Below are 17184 nucleotides of genomic sequence, written 5' to 3' on the forward strand. Positions count from 1 at the left end.
GTAGGGGAGGGGGAGAGAGGATCCAAAGCAGTCTCTGCACTGGCAGCAGAGACATGGGGCTTGAACCCCATGTGGGGTCATGACCTGAGCCAAAATCATGAGTCAGATGCCCAACCAACTGAGCCACCCAGGCTCCTTTTTGGTATTGTTAAAGCTACTTAGTTTTTAAGGTTACAGCTTTAGCCAAAGCACCAGAGGATGTCTCTTTTTAATTTGTTCACCCTGAGGGAGCATCTTTTTTCTGCTTTGCACAAAGTCACCTTCTTGGCTAGGTTTAGGCTCCTCACATTCTACAAAATATAAACATTTTAGCAAGAGGGAAGGAATCAGGAGTGGGATCCCAGCATACTTTTCTATAGGTGTGGATAGACTTTTATCCACTTAAGTTTTATTATGTAAGCAGATAGAGTATTTTTCTACGTAGCAAATAGAATTTAAAAGTAAAAGTTTTTGAGAGATTAGAAAACAGTATGTCAGTCTGCGATTGGTGGAAAACAAATATATTAAGTGCCAATGATGTTTTCCATTATGCTGGGTTTTTTTGCATATACTGGTGAGGAACTTTCTCACAGCGTCCATATGGCTGAGGACATTTTTAAAAATTTTGCATAAGATGAAAGTGTGATTTTAAAAGATGAAATGATTTCCTAAATTCACCTTTTTAGGAAGAGGCTGAGCCCATGCTATGCTACTACAATGACCCTTTCCCCACAAAGGAACTAAAGGTGTACAGGGATTAATTATTTTTAAAATTAGCTAAGAGCCAAACCTAGGCAAGTTTTCAACAAACGAAAGCATTTAACTAGGTTTCTAAAGGAAAAAGTACTATTTAAAAATCAAATCCCATTTTAGCTATAAAAACAAAACAAAACACACACTTCATAGGTAGAGGCACAAACACCACAGCAGCAACCATAATAAAGGAAGATTTGTGTTGTTCTTCCCTACCTGGCAATGCCCTGTGGAAGCAAAAGGTAACTGACTGTTCTCTGTAGGGAATTAGCCTGTAGTAATCTGTTGCAAAGGCTGTGCGTGATTGGTCCTCGGAAGCTTCCTGTGTTGTGATTTAAAGCACGGAGGGTGGGGCCTGCCCGCAGAGGCTGCTCGTGATTGGATGGGTTGGGCTGCCGCTCACTCTCCGCCAAGAATGTGGTTTGAAGCCCTGGGAAGTTACTGAGACTCCAAGCCGATGACAAAAATGTGGCTGTCAGAGAGGGAAGTGCACGTGAATTTGAAAACAGCCTTAGAAAGTGTTCCGCCCACAGTTTCCCTGTTCTCAACGGCTCAGTTCTAACAGGACAAATGTTAAGTTAAGGTATGATCCTTTTCTCTCTCTCTCTGCAAAAGACTTGAAAGGAGGAGGAGTCAGAGATGTAAGTTCCTGTTTTTATAACTCTTGTGAGCGCCACAGTTGTGAAAATCGCAGAATCTACTTTTGCTCCCATGTGTTTAATGCAAATCATTGGCATATTGAGCTTTTTTGGGTTTTTTGCCCTGTCTGTAAAGAGATTTCAGTGGAATTTTTAATGGTGAATTTTAAAGGTTTATTAAGAGAGACATGAATGCAGGAGTTTTTTGTTTTTGTTTTAATTCTTTCTTGATCCATACAAATTCTAAATGTACTTAGAATTTAAGCTGTTATCTGCACTTACCTTTCCAGAAAGATTTCAGATTGGTGTTAGGAGGGCAGAGAAAGAAAAGTTTTGAAAATTCCACCAAGTTTCTATTAAACAAAAACCATCTGACCAGGCTCTCATTCACTTGTTCCTTAAAAATGAAGAGACTTTTCTTTCTTGGCTTTGGTGGCAGCAGACATCTAAAATTGAGAAATGTTCTTTTATAATCAAATGGGTATTAGCCATGAGAGCCTTGGAGTTGGCTCTTCGGCCTGTGATACACTTCTTTCTCCTGCTAACGTTCTCTTGGTTTATTGTTCTGTTCCTCTGATCCCATGGGGGCAAACCGGAGCCCTGAGGATGTCAGTGAGAGGGCAAAGGTTCTCTGGAGAATTATTTTGTCTCCACATGAACAGTTGCCTCTAAGGAAGACCTGGGCAAGTCATTGGTAGATCTGAGATTCCGTTTTCACATGTAAAAAGAAGAGTTAAGCCAGACATTGATTCTCAGTTGTTTTTTTCTTCCCTGAGCCCACCTGGAAGTACAATCCAGTTTTCAGTTGACAGTAGCTCCCTAATGCGGTGGCTCTCGGGGTGTGAGTGGCTGTGTGAATATGGGAAAACTCAGTTTTCCACCAGGGGCATATGTCTTGGTAGAGGAGTGTGCCTCCGTGTGGCCCTCCATCTTGACAGTGACTGGGCTGAATGGTGTATAGGTCTTAGCTACCAGTTTATCAAACCTAAAAATCATGTGTTTCTTTGTCTAAGGAATCAAAAATACACTTGAATTCTAAGTAAGTATTTCTTCCATGTCTCTGTTTCTCCCTAAGAAACCTTTTTTTAAAAAGCGTGTTTAATGTGCTTTTCTGATTAAAAAGGTATTGTCTATTACAAAATGTTTAGTACTAAAAATATTCATTAAAAAAATCTGTAATCCTTCCACCCAGATATAATTCTTGTTAACATTTTAGAATACACTCATTTTCTATGGCTATATATTGAGTATAAAAATCAGTTAACATTTTGGAAACCAATTTTAATTGGTTTTTAATGCCCTGCAGAGAATATTGAGCTTGGCTACATTACCTCGTGGCTGTACCCTTGGAAAAATAATTTAATCTCCTTGATTTTCAATTTGCATATCTGTACAATGGAGGTGATTTTCAGATCAAGTTATCATGAGGTTTAAATGAAAACCACTGTGTGAAAACAACACAAGGCCTGACACAAATAGACTCAAAACGTTACATTTTATTTTCCATTCTGCCTTTAGAAATGGTAAGCATTATTATTTTTTTTAAGAGTATAAGGAACTCAGGACTTTGTTAATTTTTTTTTTTTTTTTCAATTCAGTGCCATATGAAGGCTCAGAAAAGAGGTAAAGAACAACAACTTGACATCATGAACAAGCAGTACAAACAACTTGAAAGCCGTTTGGATGAGATACTTTCTAGAATTGCCAAAGAGACTGAAGAGATTAAGGACCTTGAACAACAGCTTACTGAAGGTGAGAATTTAAGTAAGATTTAAGGTAAATCAGTTCTAGTATTAATAAAAGACAAGTGACACGCAGGCAGGCATTAATCCTGATATGCCTCAGTTGTTCGTACTAGTGTTTGATAGGGAAATATTTGCAGAGTACCCAAAATACTTGTTTCATCAAAGTAAAAAGTAAAAAACAAAAAAATTCAATTTTAGTTTTGTTGTATTGATTCCTAGTGAGTCAGGTCATTGCATTCAGTAGGCTAGAAGCCAGTGTATAATCATGGTAAGCTGGGGCATGTCACTCTCTTTCAAAGCATATAATCCTTTCAGGAACAAAGAGCCCATTGACACCAGGGCATTCAGTTTCTAGTTATAAGGAGAGTATGGGAAGAATTTAGGACCTACATTTGCAATGCAGATTGAGATTGTGACTTTGCCATAATGGTGGGAAAGGAAGATAATATAGGTTGTAGTAGTGTAAAACGATCCCAATCCCCGTTTTGCCATTATCAGCTGTGTGGCCTGGGACAAGTTATTTCTGTCTCAGTCATTAGTTGTTGGCAAGATTAAACGAGGTAGTGTTCGTAAAGTGCCTGGCACATGGTAAGCACCCAGTATATGATTTGGGTTGGTGGTTTGTTTTTTTCTTTTTATAAGTCTTCAAGTTACATGTTTATGCTGCCGGTCTTGGATTAGTCTTCTATGTTGAGTGGTTTTGTTTTGTGTATCTAGCGGCAAGAACTCACAGTGTTGCTGCACATTTTTCATTATTTTATTTGGAAATTTATTTAGAAAAGTTTACTTTCATTATTTTATTTTAAACTTTTTATAGCCTGAATTGAGCATTTTTTAAGCAATGCCCACTGAATATACTGTTTTTATTGTGTAGCTACTTAGTAGTCCTGTACTGTGGACCAGAGAGGGGAAAAACTATCATTATATCTTGAAAAAGAAAAAATGAGATAGTACACCATTTACAGTTTCATTCTTAGCCAGTAACAAATAACTAAGGAGACTAAATGCTGTAGTTCTGTATCTTGAAAGCATTTTCTTGTATACATTATCACCTTCCCTTTTTCCATTTTGCTTAGGACAAATAGCAGCAAATGAAGCCCTGAAGAAGGATTTAGAGAGTGTCATCAGTGGGTTACAAGAATACCTGCAGACTATCAAAGGCCAGGCAACCCAGGCCCAGAATGAGTGCAAAAAGCTACAGGATGAGAAAGAGACATTGCTCCAGAGACTGAGTGAGGTCGAGCAGGAAAGGGACCAACTGGAAATAGTTGCCATAGATGCAGAAAATATGAGGAAGGTATGATTTGTTTCTTCTTACCTGTTTCCTGAGCCTCAGAAGTAGGTGACGTCCAAATTAAGATAGCTAAGGAAGTTAGCAGCTGTGCAATCTGAAGTGACAAAAAGTCACAGTGGCTATTTAGTGGGTTCCCCCCCCCAGGTGTGACACACTTGGAATCATTATTTTTCCTTTACTAAGAAAAGGAAGGTTATTTTAGCTGAATTTCTATCCCTGAAATGTGTTATCCCATAACTCTAAACAATGCGAAATTGTAGCTGTTACATTAGCTGTATTAAGTGGTTGTTATTTGTACAGCAAAATTAAGCACAACATAATTTTCTTGTTCATAATTTTAACTATTTACCAAACAAGAGGCCGTGTTGTAAACTCTACCCTTCTATACCTGGCTTGTTGCCATTCATTTGGAGATTTCACTTGATCTGTTTTAGTTGTTTGACAAACTTTATCTTGCATGAGAACCCATATTCCCAAATTTCATCCCTCGTAGGGTTTGTGCTGGAAGTTTGAGGTCATATATGCAGCATTATGAAATTTCTCAGGCAGATAAAAATGTTAAAAATTGTTTTTAACACCATGCACTCACAACTCAGCTTAAGAAATGAAACTACGGATGTATTCGAAACCCTGTGTGTACCTCCTTACAGAGGTAACAGAATCTTGAATATACTTATTTCCCTGCATCTCTCTTTTATTATATATAAAGTCATCCATAAGCAATATGTAGCATTGTTTTGCACAATTTTAAGATTTATATAAAAGATATCATAGTGTACATATTCTTTGGTCACTTTTGTCTTCCTTCCTATTTATGTTTTGGGAAATTATACACGTTGATACATATAGCTCTGCTTTGCTTATTTTCGTGAGGGTATATAGCATTCCGTTGTAGGTAGCTACCACAAAGTTATTGCCTATCCGTTCTCTTCTTGGAGGACATTTAGGTGGTTTCTGGTCTTTTGCTATTACAATGTTGAGCGTAACATCCTTGCACACAATCTTGAGCATGGGGACTATGTTCACATTGGAACTGTGAGTCGGAGGGTATGTGCCTGCTCAACTTCATTACATGTCAAATTACCATCCATAGTGATTCGATCAGTTTCCACTCCAACCGGCAATGCGAGGGCCACCACTATACCACATCCTTGCTAACACCTTAGTGTTGTCCAACTTTTATTTTTTAAGCTTTTATTTTGAAATAATTTTAAATTCACAAGAGAGTTGCAAGAATAATCCACATAACTCACTGTACCCGCATTCAGAGTCCTCAGTGAATATTTTGCTACATCTGCTTTCTCTTCTTCTCATATATAATTTTTACATACTTTTATATGAATTTTTTTCTAACCATTTGAGAATTAGTTGTAGACCTCATCCTCCTTAGCTTCTAAATATTTCATCGTGTATTTCCTAGGAACAGGGACATTTTCTAACATAGAATATCTAAGAGAATAATTATCACATTCAGGAAATTTAACATTTTGTCAGTTTTATTGTTTGCCAGCCTGCTGAATTTGAAATGGTATCTTTTTATTATGAAAATTTTACATTTATAAGGAAAGTTGAGAGAATGGTTCAGCGAATATCTATATGCTCTCCCAGACTCAAAAAATATTTTGCTGTATTTGGTTTTTTTCCCCCGAGTTATTTGAAAGTTGGCAAACATCATGACATCGTCCCTTAAATACATATCCCTTAAAAATCAGGACATTTTCTTACATCACTACGATACCATTATTACACCTGGAAAAATTAAAAATAATTCCCTAATATCATCTAATATCTGAACCATGTTCAGATTTTGCCAGTTGTACCGAGAATGCCTTTTACAGCTGTGTGTGTAAATGTATGTGTAGAGACGAGGCCAGTGGTCCCACAGGGTGTCCCACATTCTGAATTTGTCTGCTGTTTTCTCGTGGTTTGTTCAGCTTGTTCCCCTATGCTCTAAATAAACTAGTATCTTGTTTTAACTGCATTTTCCCTTGAATACTGGAGAGACTGGGCACCTTCCATTTGTTAATTTGCTATTTAGCTTTCCTCTTCAGTGAATTCCCTATTCATGTTTTGTGTCCATTTTTTCTCCTGGATTGTCTGTCTTTTTCTTAATGATTTGTAGGAATTCTCTAAATATTCTGGACCTTTGTTGGTTGTATATGGAGTTTGCATTTTGAACAAGCAACTCAAATAATTCAGACCTCCCCGAGAAACTCTTCTGTGGAAGTTCTTATCACAAGAGCCTCCTCTTTAATCCAGAATCGTTTGATCCAATTCTTCGAGATCCCAAATAAATAGGTGAAAGCTGTAATGTTTAATCATAAAAAACAGATGGGCTAAAATGAATCAGAACTGTGGTACGCCAATCAGTATGTATTTCTGTTGTCAGTACTCACTCGAGTTACTCTGTCATCCTTAATATTAGCTCTAGTCCCATTTTGTTCTTGTAATAAGTGAACATGCTGTGGTTTAATAGAAGAGGGTGTGGGCTTTGGAGTCAGAGATCTGGGTTCATATCCTGTCTTTTTAACTGCGCAGCCTTGTGCAGTTTACTTACATGTTCGTTCTGTCCTCTTCTGTGAAATGAGGATAATGCCGTGCCTTACACGGTTACCGTGAAGGTTCAACAGAATACACGTGAAAGCATTTATTCCAGTGTCTGATGGAGAATAGGCCTAACATTTTATACCCCTCTCTTCTTACATATTCAGGCACATTTAAAGTATCACACAGATGGTTACTTTGGAAAACATGTTGGTAGCTTACTGATTTTTCTGATTACATTTAGTCAGGACTTTGTTTTCCAGCCTGGATAAGCACAGCCTGTGGCTTCATTGTATTGTTAATGAGGGCTTTCTGTGCCAGGCCAGCATTGGCTGGCCATTTGGTTCACAGTGCTCAGGTTACTTATGATGGCTTGCGGATGCTTAGGCAGAACAGAGGGTTCCATAAACATACCGAATCCTTACAGGAGCTCGCAGAACTGGAGAGTGCCCTCCAGGAGCAGCATGAGGTGAATGTATCCCTGCAGCAGACCCAGGGAGATCTCAGTGCCTATGAGGCTGAGCTAGAGGCTCAGCTGAAAATACGGGATGCTGAAGCCAGCCAGCTCAAGGAGGAGTTGGAAAAACTTAGAAGGTTCAGCCAGGTAAGCAGCAGCATAAAGCCATCTAGAATCCAAGCCCTGTGGTCTTAGCATATCAGCCTTTCTTTAATTAAATGCAAGATTAAAGACTTTGTCATATACTGTATATGGAATGATGGGAAGAGTATACATTTTTGGAGTCAGATACTCTGAGTCCAGATACTACCTCTGTGAGTCCCTGTGTGAGCATGCAGATCACGTCATAGCTCTTGAGCCTCTGAAAAAATGCCTTCTTGTCTGTAAAAGGGGTTATAGTGAGGATAAGGGAAATACTGGGCACCAGAGCACCTTGTTCTATGTTATTTTGCTACTTTCTATTTGGGTTGGACGAAGTATCTACTAGTTTATATTGTACTTGCAAATTAGAGAAATAATTATTCACCCAAGAACCGCTTACTGATTGACCTTTGAGGGCCAGGTGCTGTAGATGCTGCAGTGACCAGCACAGTCACTGTCCCTGTGGAGCTGACAGTGTAGTAGGTGACACGGGTATGGGAGAAAGAAAGGGATAGCAGGGGAGGGGTGGTCAGGGAAGTCTGCCCTAGAGAAACTCACTGAAAGGGTGAGTTGGATTTTGCTGTGCAGAGGCAGCGGGGGTGCAAAGGGAAGGGGTAAGGGACGAATGTTCTAGGCAGAGGCAAGGAGAGGGAGCACAGTGCATTTGAAGTGCTGAAAGCATGGCTCTTGGATGCCAAGAGCAAGAAGAAGAGTAGGCAGGAATGTGAGAGATCAAGGCAGAGAGGCAGACGGGCCAGTTACAGTGTATTCTTACTCAGATTAAAAATGTCATTTTCTTCAGCTGTTAGTCACATAGGCTGCATCTTTCGCCAGGAAGCCCATCACGACCTTGCTCTTGTGCCTGCTGGAAATCTGGGTTCAGGATCCTGCTTTGGTTTTCCTATAGCCTGTGCTCAGTTAAAACATTTTATCATGTGTCTGATAATCATCTGTTCAGACTGTCTGTCTCTCTTGCTAGACCCAGAGCACAGTGAACACCCAGATTGTATATGCTTGTTTCTCTTTTCTCAGTGCCTGGTCACGAAGGGGGTCAGTATGCACTTATTGGATGAAAATGACATAAAATAAGATAGTTTAAATCCCAGGAATGTATGTAAAATAGCATTCGTGTGATTAGAAAAGGAAAAAAAAAGTCATGCTTATTATAGTAATTATGTTAATTTGTATCCCTTTACTTATCAGATATCAAAACCACTTGACAATTGTCAGGATTATATTTCTCAAGAGTGCCAAGGTTTACAAAACTACAGTTGATAAGATCAGACTGCAAAAATAGGAAGCTGGGGGAAAACAATTAAAATGCCAGAATAAATACAGATTTCTAAATAATGGTAAATAAAATGGCATCTCATTTCAAATAAAAAATAAATTCTCTTAAGTTTTCAAGCCAGCCTTTACTAGTTTAAGATCTATTCTCCGTTGTATTTCCATTGTCCTTTTTTTCCCCCTCGTGAGTCTTGACAGAAGTGTTATAGCAGCCTAGCCTTTTCACAGATTTACTGGGTATTGAAAGGGACTCTCCCCTTCTTGAAATCAGCACTGCCAGAATTGGTCTTCAAGCCATATGTTGAGGGTACGGAGCACAGCAGTCTCTCCCTGACCCACAGATCTCTAATTGGTGTACTTTAGCTCTATGAAGTCACTTGAGATGCTTGTTAAATGCAGATTCCTGGGCCCTGTCCTCGAGCTTCTGGCCCATTGAGTCTGAGAGGTAGTCTGGGCATCTGCATTTTTCACAAGCACACCAAGTGATTTTTGATGAGGACCGCAGTTTGAGAAATACTGGTCTGAGGAAAAGAGGAGCAGTCGCTGTTGAATCACTCACAGAACTCTCAAAGGTAGGTCCTTGGGCCCAGCGCTGAGATTCTAATTTGGTATATCTGGGCTGAGCCCATTGTGATGTCTGCTCTTAAGTGTTAATAGTTGAAGGAGACATGTGAAAAAGATGAACTTGGGCTTTGAAATCTGAGCGTACAGACATAAAATGGAGTTACTGTGAAACCATAGCTAGCAAGGAATTGTGCGTGTATGTAAATTTATTTATGGCTTTTTAGATTGAAAAAGCTGTCACTGTTTTATGTTTTCATACCGTTTGCTTCCCACGGCAATAGTTAGAACAGTCGGCCCTTCAAGCAGAACTTGAGAAGGAAAAGCAAGCCCTCAGGAATGCCCTCAGAAAAGCCCAGCTCTCCGAAGGAAAGGACCAAGAGAACAGCGAGCTCCGCACGCAACTTAAACAGCTGCAGGTAGAGACGCGTTCGTCCAGGGTGCATTCTCACGTAGGACACCCTAAGGTGTTGCTGCCTGTAGTCAGACCCTTAACAGCCTGTGCCAACACGTTGTAGGCTACTTGAATTATTAGAAGAGAAGAACTCTGGGTGGGATGGTACCAGAGCCTCTGTCCTCCTGTGAGCCCGTCGTTGTAAAATTATGAACATGCGCATCTCTTGTGTTGTGGTGGTGATGTGAAGAGACGGGGGCAGTGTCAGGAGTAAAGAGCCAGCGCTGTGGAAACTCACGGGTGACAGCCATACCTTGCGTTTCTCTGAGAAGCAGATTTGTCACCAGCCGGAGCTAAAAGGATCAGATTGGTGCATTCTTCTTCCCCTGAAATATCTTTGTGATTATCCAGGAATTTAGCTAGAGTGGGCCGCAGAACTTCTTAACTGTAAACAGTGTTCACAGTCGCCTTCTCAGAAAGGGTTCTACTAAAAATGCAGTCATTTTACATCTGTGGGGGTTTGCCTTGGCGGAATGTCTTTACTGCTACTGTCACAGTAATCTGCCCGACAAACTGCCAGAGAAGCAGGTGGACAGGATTTTCCAGACAATTAAACTCTCCGAGAGAGCACAGATGTCTGAGTGAACAAGTACCTGAATCAACACTCAGGTCTCCAAATCCGTGAGGCCAAGGGCCACTTGGCTGACTGACAGGGCAGGTGTTATACTTCACCAGAAATAAAGGCACAGAGTTGCCAAGGTCTTAAGGAAGGCTTCCAGGCAGGGGCGTTTGTGACAAATAAGCCTAAACAGCTCACCCACATTCTCTCCCTTCTTTCAAGGCCTTGGATATTTTTTCCTTAAAGTTTAGGGAAATGTAACCTAGAATTTAATTTTTACCTCTCTCAGTTTAATTTCTGAAACAAGTATCAGAAAAGATGTGCGCGTTTTCCATTCTCGTTTGAGTTGTGTGTGTGTTGGCTGCTCAGTAGATTATTTTTTTATATTTACCATGGAAATTTTTGAATCACAAAAATAAAATAGCCTTATGTCCTTTTGTTTACCCTGCTGAAACAGTTCCCGGCATTCTGCCATTCTTGTTTTAGTTAGTCCCCTTTTATATTTTTTGGCTGGAACACTTCAAAAGAAAATCTCGTACATCTTTATTTCACCCACATACTTCAGCATACGTCGCTTCAAGGGACTAAAATGTGTTCTTCGGGGGCCTTCTCCTCCAAGGTAGAAACCGAAGTCAGCTTTCCAGAACACTAGCCCATGCTGTGACACTACCTTAGTTAAAACTAGGTCCTTGGCCTACTAACCTCTTGATAACAGAGTTCAAGTTAAACTCACTCTGCATTTGTCTTTGTCAGACAATCATTTAGTTGCAGTGAACCAGAACCTACTAACACTAGAAAGGAGACAGAGCTGCTCTATCAGTCAGTCTTTCAGGAACTACATGGCTCTCTCATTCTCCTCTGTCTCTGTGGGTATTGTATTTGGCCCAGCATTGACTCCAGCCCTAAGCTGACATACCTTTACAAGGCCAGCTTTTACAGACTTGACCATGTACTGGATCTTGGTTCAAATTTTGGAGAGAGTGAGAACTTGTTTCCTGGCTAGTCTGTGGATTGTTTGGCCTTTGGTTTGATCACCTGTGCCCAGGATTAGACAGTAGTAGAAATACGGGCACCTCAGGGCAATGTTCAGGACAGTTTACAGATAACAGACTCCAGATGGGACAGGCAGTTAACATGTTCATTGCAATTCTGAATTCTCCATTTTAGTTAAGAGTGTTTCACTGAGTTTGAAGTAAATCACTTCAGGACAATACAATCAATGTCTTAGGATGTAGAACAATTTTTCTTTACAATTAAGGGTGATTTTTAACAGTTTTCTTTTACTTTCTTTCACTCAGTTTGTCACCAGACTGAGCTAACAGGGTCAGATTGGTGCATTCTTCTTCCCCTGAAATATCTTTGTAATTATCCAGGAATTTAACGAGAGTGGGTTGCACTCTAGTGCAACCCCTTTCAAGGGGCATTGTATGAATTTAATTCTTGGATCTACGTATGTTTGTTTGTTAATAGTGAAAATATGCTGGCATGTAACAGATACTCCCACAGAGAATTATATAAGCTATTAGAGAAGCTTTAGTATTAGAGGTTTCAGGTTTTAGTTGCTTGGCAGAGAATTATGGGAAAGTTGTTGGTTTTGTTTTTTGTTTTTTGTTTTTTTTTGGTTTTGTTTTTTAACTTTGAATTGTGGACATTTCAAACAGATACAAAAGTAGAATACTAAAATGACTCCTCATATACATATTACCCATCTTCAACAGTTAGCAACCCATGGCCAGTGTTACTCCATCCATAATGCCTGCCTACCCCAACCCTCCCACTTGTTCACACACTGAATTATTTTGAAGTAAATCTGAAAATCTTACTTTATCTGTAAGAGCCTTAAAAAAGAAAAAAAAAAAAAAACAGATACCTCTTTATATCTTAAAATTATAAGAATTCCCTAACATCAAATTTTAAGATCATCTGTTTTTACAAGTGTTTGTTGGAACCAGGATCCAAATAAAGTGCACACATGGCATTTGGTTGACTTGGTTCTTAAGTCTCTTGTAGTCTATAGATGTCCTCCTCCTTTCCCCCTTTATGTTTTAAAGAAAACCAGGGGCACCTGGGCGGCTTAGTCGGTTAAGCGTCCAACTTTGGCTCAGGTCATGATCTCACAGTCTGTGGCTTCAAGCCCTGTGTCGGGCCCTGTGCTGACAACTCAGAGCCTGGAGCCTGCTTCAGATTCTGTGTCTCCCTCTCTCTCTGCCCCTTCCCTGCTCATGCTCTCAATCTCTCTCTCTCTCTCTCTCTCTCTCTCTCTCTCTCTCTCTCTTTCAAAGATAAATAAAGATTTAAAAAAATTTAAAAATAAATAAAGAAAACCAGGTCTTTGTCCCTTGGAGTTTCGCATCCTAGATTTTGCTGGTAGCATCTTTTATGGTATTGATTAACATGTTCTTTTTTTTTTAATTTTTTTTTAACGTTTATTTATTTTTGAGACAGAGACAGAGCATGAACGGGGGAGGGTCACAGAGAGAGGGAGACACAGAATCTGAAACAGGCTCCAGACTCTGAGCTGTCAGCACAGAGCCTGACGTGGGGCTTGAACTCACGGACTGCGAGATCATGACCTGAGCCGAAGTCGGCCACTTAACTGACTGAGCCACCCAGGCACCCCGATTAACATGTTCTTAAACAGAGGCTTATTTAGATTCATCTTAGTTACTTCTCAGCAAGAACATAGGTACTTGTTTTCGTATCACATCAGGAAACATCCTAATGCCTGGTTCTGTCTTTTGTGACTTTAGGTTGATCAGTAGATTCAGATACTGTCAGCCCAAGTAGAAAGGGTTTTTAAAAAAAATTGGTAAAGGGGGTTGAATAAAACTATCATATGACAAGTAATACAGGCCGTGTATGCGGATGTGCATGTATTTTAATTTCTTTTGGTAACTTTTACCACCCCATTATACCACCATCCATAGGATGACAATGACCTGTTAAAACAGCAACTTAAAGATTTCCAGAATCACCTTAACCATGTGGTTGATGGTTTGATTCGTCCAGAAGACGTGGCAGCTCGTGTGGATGAGCTAAGGAAAAAACTGAAGTCAGGAGCCGGGGAAATGAGGTAATGGAAAATTGGGATGGGACCTCCTGGTGTTAAGATTGCCAAGTTATGAATGTGAGGTTCATATGGACTCACCTTCCTAAGTTACGCTAATGGCTGATTTCTTTTGTAAGGTTTCCCAAGTCATATTTCCATGATTGAGACACAAGATTGCTTCATTCAAATTGCCTGTCACTGATTTTTGTACATTTTAAATCTTTCATACTTTTAGGTATTCTTTAATTTAAATTAAATCATTTTAATTAATTTATTAATTTAATTACTTTAATTAATTTAATTAAAACAGAAGTTTTAAGAGTAACTCTTGGAAGTTCATTGCATGTGGTCAGGAAGTAAAGCCACATTATGCATTTTAAATAGAAAATCAATTTCAGAAGAAAGCCAAGGTGCATTTAAATATATGAAGGGGACATTTATTCTTTGAGCAAACATTGTTAGCCTGCTAGGAGCCTGTGTTTTCGGAGTGACGGCAGTCATTGGCTAAAACATTGATTCGCACTTAGGACATGCTCAGTTGCTCTGTGTGCTGATTCCCGTCACTGTTCCACGCAGCTCCTTTTAGTCCCGCACTGATGTTACCAACACAGTTTGCATCCAGTGTCTGGCATGAGAAAGAAGAGTTCACATACCATCTTTTTTCCCCCCTTACCAGAATCCATACTCCTTCAGATGTCTTAGGGAAAAGTCTTGCTGATTTGCAGAAACAGTTCAGTGAAATCCTTGCACGCTCCCAGTGGGAAAGACAGGAAGCACAAGTGAGAGAGAGAAAACTCCAGGAAGAAATGGCTCTGCAACAAGAGAAACTGGTGAACGGACAAGAGGAGTTCAGGCATGCCTGCGAGAGAGCCCTGGAAGCGAGAGTAAGAAAGGGGCCTGAGGCAGCTGGAGGGAAGCGCTTGGCCAATACTCCTGTTTTTCAACAAATTACAGTGCTTCCTTCCTCGCGTAAATACAGTATAATTACTGTTATTTTCACTCTTAACCAGTCAGACTGCGTGCGACTAAAATTCAGCCCTGAATATGGTTACTGATATCAGTCAGGCTTCTTTGTGGCTGTGTTTTCCTTGTCTGGAAGCAAGTGAGAAATGTTTCTGAACCTGTGGGTAAACAATACCATATTGCTAGGGTGCAGTATGATGCCAGAATCTGATTTTTCTGGATGTAATTATTTTAATGATGAGGCAAACATTAAAATGGATCCTAGAGAACATTCAAGATAAAACCGCCCCCTGTAACTCATTAGTACAAAATGTCATTATGCTCTTTAGTAAAATGAAATGTAGCTCTCTAAGAAGTTTATATTCTGCTTAAAAAATCATCTTCAAAACTTGATTTTCTCACAGATTAGTTTCGATAAGAGGCAGCACGAAGCGAGAATCCAACAGTTGGAGAATGAAATTCACTATTTGCAAGAAAATCTAAAAAGTATGGAGGAAATCCAAGGCCTTACAGATCTCCAACTTCAGGAAGCTGATGAAGAGAAGGAGAGAATTCTGGCCCAACTCCAGGAGTTAGAGAAAAAGGTGGGGAAGACTAGGGGAGTGTGCCATCTGTGTCCCTGTGCCTGGACCCTGCCCCTGGGGAGCAGGCCCACGGTTGCCTCCGGCAGCATTGCTGGCTCAGGGGAACTGGACCCAGGGGAACCCGGGCGGGATGCACTGTGGTGCCCGAGACACGGTGGTGCCATGGTAGATGAAAACGAGAGAGCTGGCATGCGAGGAGTGACTTCAGACTCTTGAGTGCCGTTGGCAGGAATTTGCCTCCTCAGAAATCCTGTGCACAGTTGGATACATCCACGGGAAATTACTTTTTAACTCCTCATCTTCCTAATCCTGCGGCCTCTCTTTGAGCTTCTCCATCCCCCCTCGGCCATCTCCTCCCGTGGTCACATCGTCGACCTTGTCCAGTTGAGAAATTGTGCCCACCCCTTCTGCAGTCCCGAACCACAGCACCCCGCTCTGTCTCTCTCACTGCGCCCCCACACTGACGATTTCTCAGCTTCCCTCACAGTTCCAGGGCATCAGCCCCACCTTTTCTGTCTGTTAGGCTTTCCTGGCCGTATACCTTGTCATCCAATTTAAATTCCATGGTCCACCACTATAGCCGTTTTTGCAAAAGTCCTCAAATCCCTTGTCCTTTTCCTTCTCACTTACCTGACAAAACTGTAGCCAAAAGCTTTCTTTAGGCGGGTGCCCATGCTAAGCATTCCTGCAGAAAAACAGCAGCCACCAGGCGTAGTGGTATCACTGTCATCTCTTGGTCATCAGCCTCAAATGGGCAGCGTTCCCCTTCTCTCTGGGAAGTTCACTGTCCTACGCCTCACCGTTTCATACCTTGTCACTCCCCACACCTCCCTTCTCCCTTCTCCCAGCTTCAATGACGTGCTTCGTACTTCACTGAGAACCCTTCAGTTCCCAAGTCCTGTTCAGTCCACCCCCAAAATACATGTGGAATATGGGTCCCTTTTTTCTTCTCGGATGCCACCACCCCATCCAGCCATTACTTCTCGTCTGGACAGCTGGTGTGGCCACCTGACAGTTCTCCCACTCCCACTGATGACCCTGCTCCACAGAGCAGCCAACATGCTCTTTAAAAACATAAATTAGGGGCACCTGGGTGTCTCAGTCAGTTGAGACAGTGTGGAGCCTGCTTGGGAGTCTCTCTCTTTCTGCCCCTAACCCCCTCCCCCAAATAAATAAACTTTAAAACACTAACATGAATTGGCTCTTGTCAGCCCCCCTCATTTCTGCTTTCTTCAGCAACTTCTGTTGTTGTTATAAAAAAAGACCCAAATTCTTAAGCCTATAAGGCCCAGCATGCTTTGCCTCTCCTTAGCTCCCTCTTATTCTTATTATCACCATGCTCCTCCTTTCAGTTCCTCAAAAATACTAAGTTCTCCTGACCTTCCCGCATGCCATTCCCTCTCCTGGACCACACTCTTCCACCCTCCTCTCTGACTGCTCCCTCCCTACCAATCTAGGTCTCTCCCACAGTCTCTCAAATAGTACTTCGTTCTGTCCCTTGATAGCACTGACCACCATTTTGGGTTATATGTTTTTCTGAGTATTTGTTTAATATCCATCTCTCATAAGCTCTTTGAGGCAAGTCTGTTTTATTTATCGCTGTATGCCCAGTTCCTGACCCAGTGATCCCAAGGGACTGGTCTATCACTTGGTGATGGCGCCAGGAAATGTTTTTCCAATGAATGAGTGAATCTATGATCACTGAGGTCCTTTTATAACTTTTTTTTTTTATGTTTATTTATTTTTTAATTTTAATGTTTTTATTTGTTTTTGAAGGAGAGAGAGACAGAGCATGAGCGGGGGAGGAGCAGAGAGAGGGGGAGACACAGAATTCGAAGCAGGCTTCAGGCTCCCAGCTGTCAGCACAGAGCCCAATGCGGAGCTCGAACTCAAACTATGAGATCATGACCTGACCCGAAGTCAGATGCTCAACCAACTGAGCCACCCAGGAGCCCCTTTAATGTTTACTTTTGAGACAGAGAGAGAGAGAGAGAGAGAGAGAGAGAGACCGACCGACCGTGAGTAGGTGAAGGGTAGAGAGAGAGAGGGAGACACAGAATCTGAAGCAGGCTCCAGGCTCTGAGCTGTCTGCAGTGTCCAACGCAAGGCTCAAACCCATGAACTGTGAGATCATGACCTGACCCAGAATTGGGCACTCAGCAGACTGAGCCACCCA

At 41.1% G+C, this 17184-nt stretch overlaps 1 protein-coding gene across 8 annotated transcripts in view; it reads left to right on the forward strand.

Annotated features, from left to right (window-relative positions):
* The window catches only part of CNTRL (centriolin), an 83545-nt gene that overhangs the window by 35232 nt on the left and 31129 nt on the right, over nucleotides 1-17184 (forward strand). For 6 of the 8 annotated variants that reach the window (XM_078436539.2, XM_078436543.2, XM_078436542.2 and 3 more), the window contains 7 exons: nucleotides 2969-3122; nucleotides 4192-4412; nucleotides 7381-7557; nucleotides 9684-9818; nucleotides 13340-13485; nucleotides 14138-14345; nucleotides 14829-15008. In XM_078436539.2, the coding sequence (XP_078292665.2) occupies nucleotides 2969-3122; nucleotides 4192-4412; nucleotides 7381-7557; nucleotides 9684-9818; nucleotides 13340-13485; nucleotides 14138-14345; nucleotides 14829-15008 (1221 nt within the window). Of the gene's footprint in view, nucleotides 1-982; nucleotides 1316-1351; nucleotides 1374-2968; nucleotides 3123-4191; nucleotides 4413-7380; nucleotides 7558-9683; nucleotides 9819-13339; nucleotides 13486-14137; nucleotides 14346-14828; nucleotides 15009-17184 lie in introns of those variants that run through there. The other 2 variants (XM_078436545.2, XM_078436546.2) reach the window with 2 other exon arrangements.

The sequence above is a fragment of the Panthera onca genome, chromosome D4 (genome assembly GCF_046562875.1).
Source record: "Panthera onca isolate mPanOnc1 chromosome D4, mPanOnc1 haplotype 2, whole genome shotgun sequence".
In the NCBI taxonomy this organism is placed as follows: domain Eukaryota; kingdom Metazoa; phylum Chordata; class Mammalia; order Carnivora; family Felidae; genus Panthera; species Panthera onca.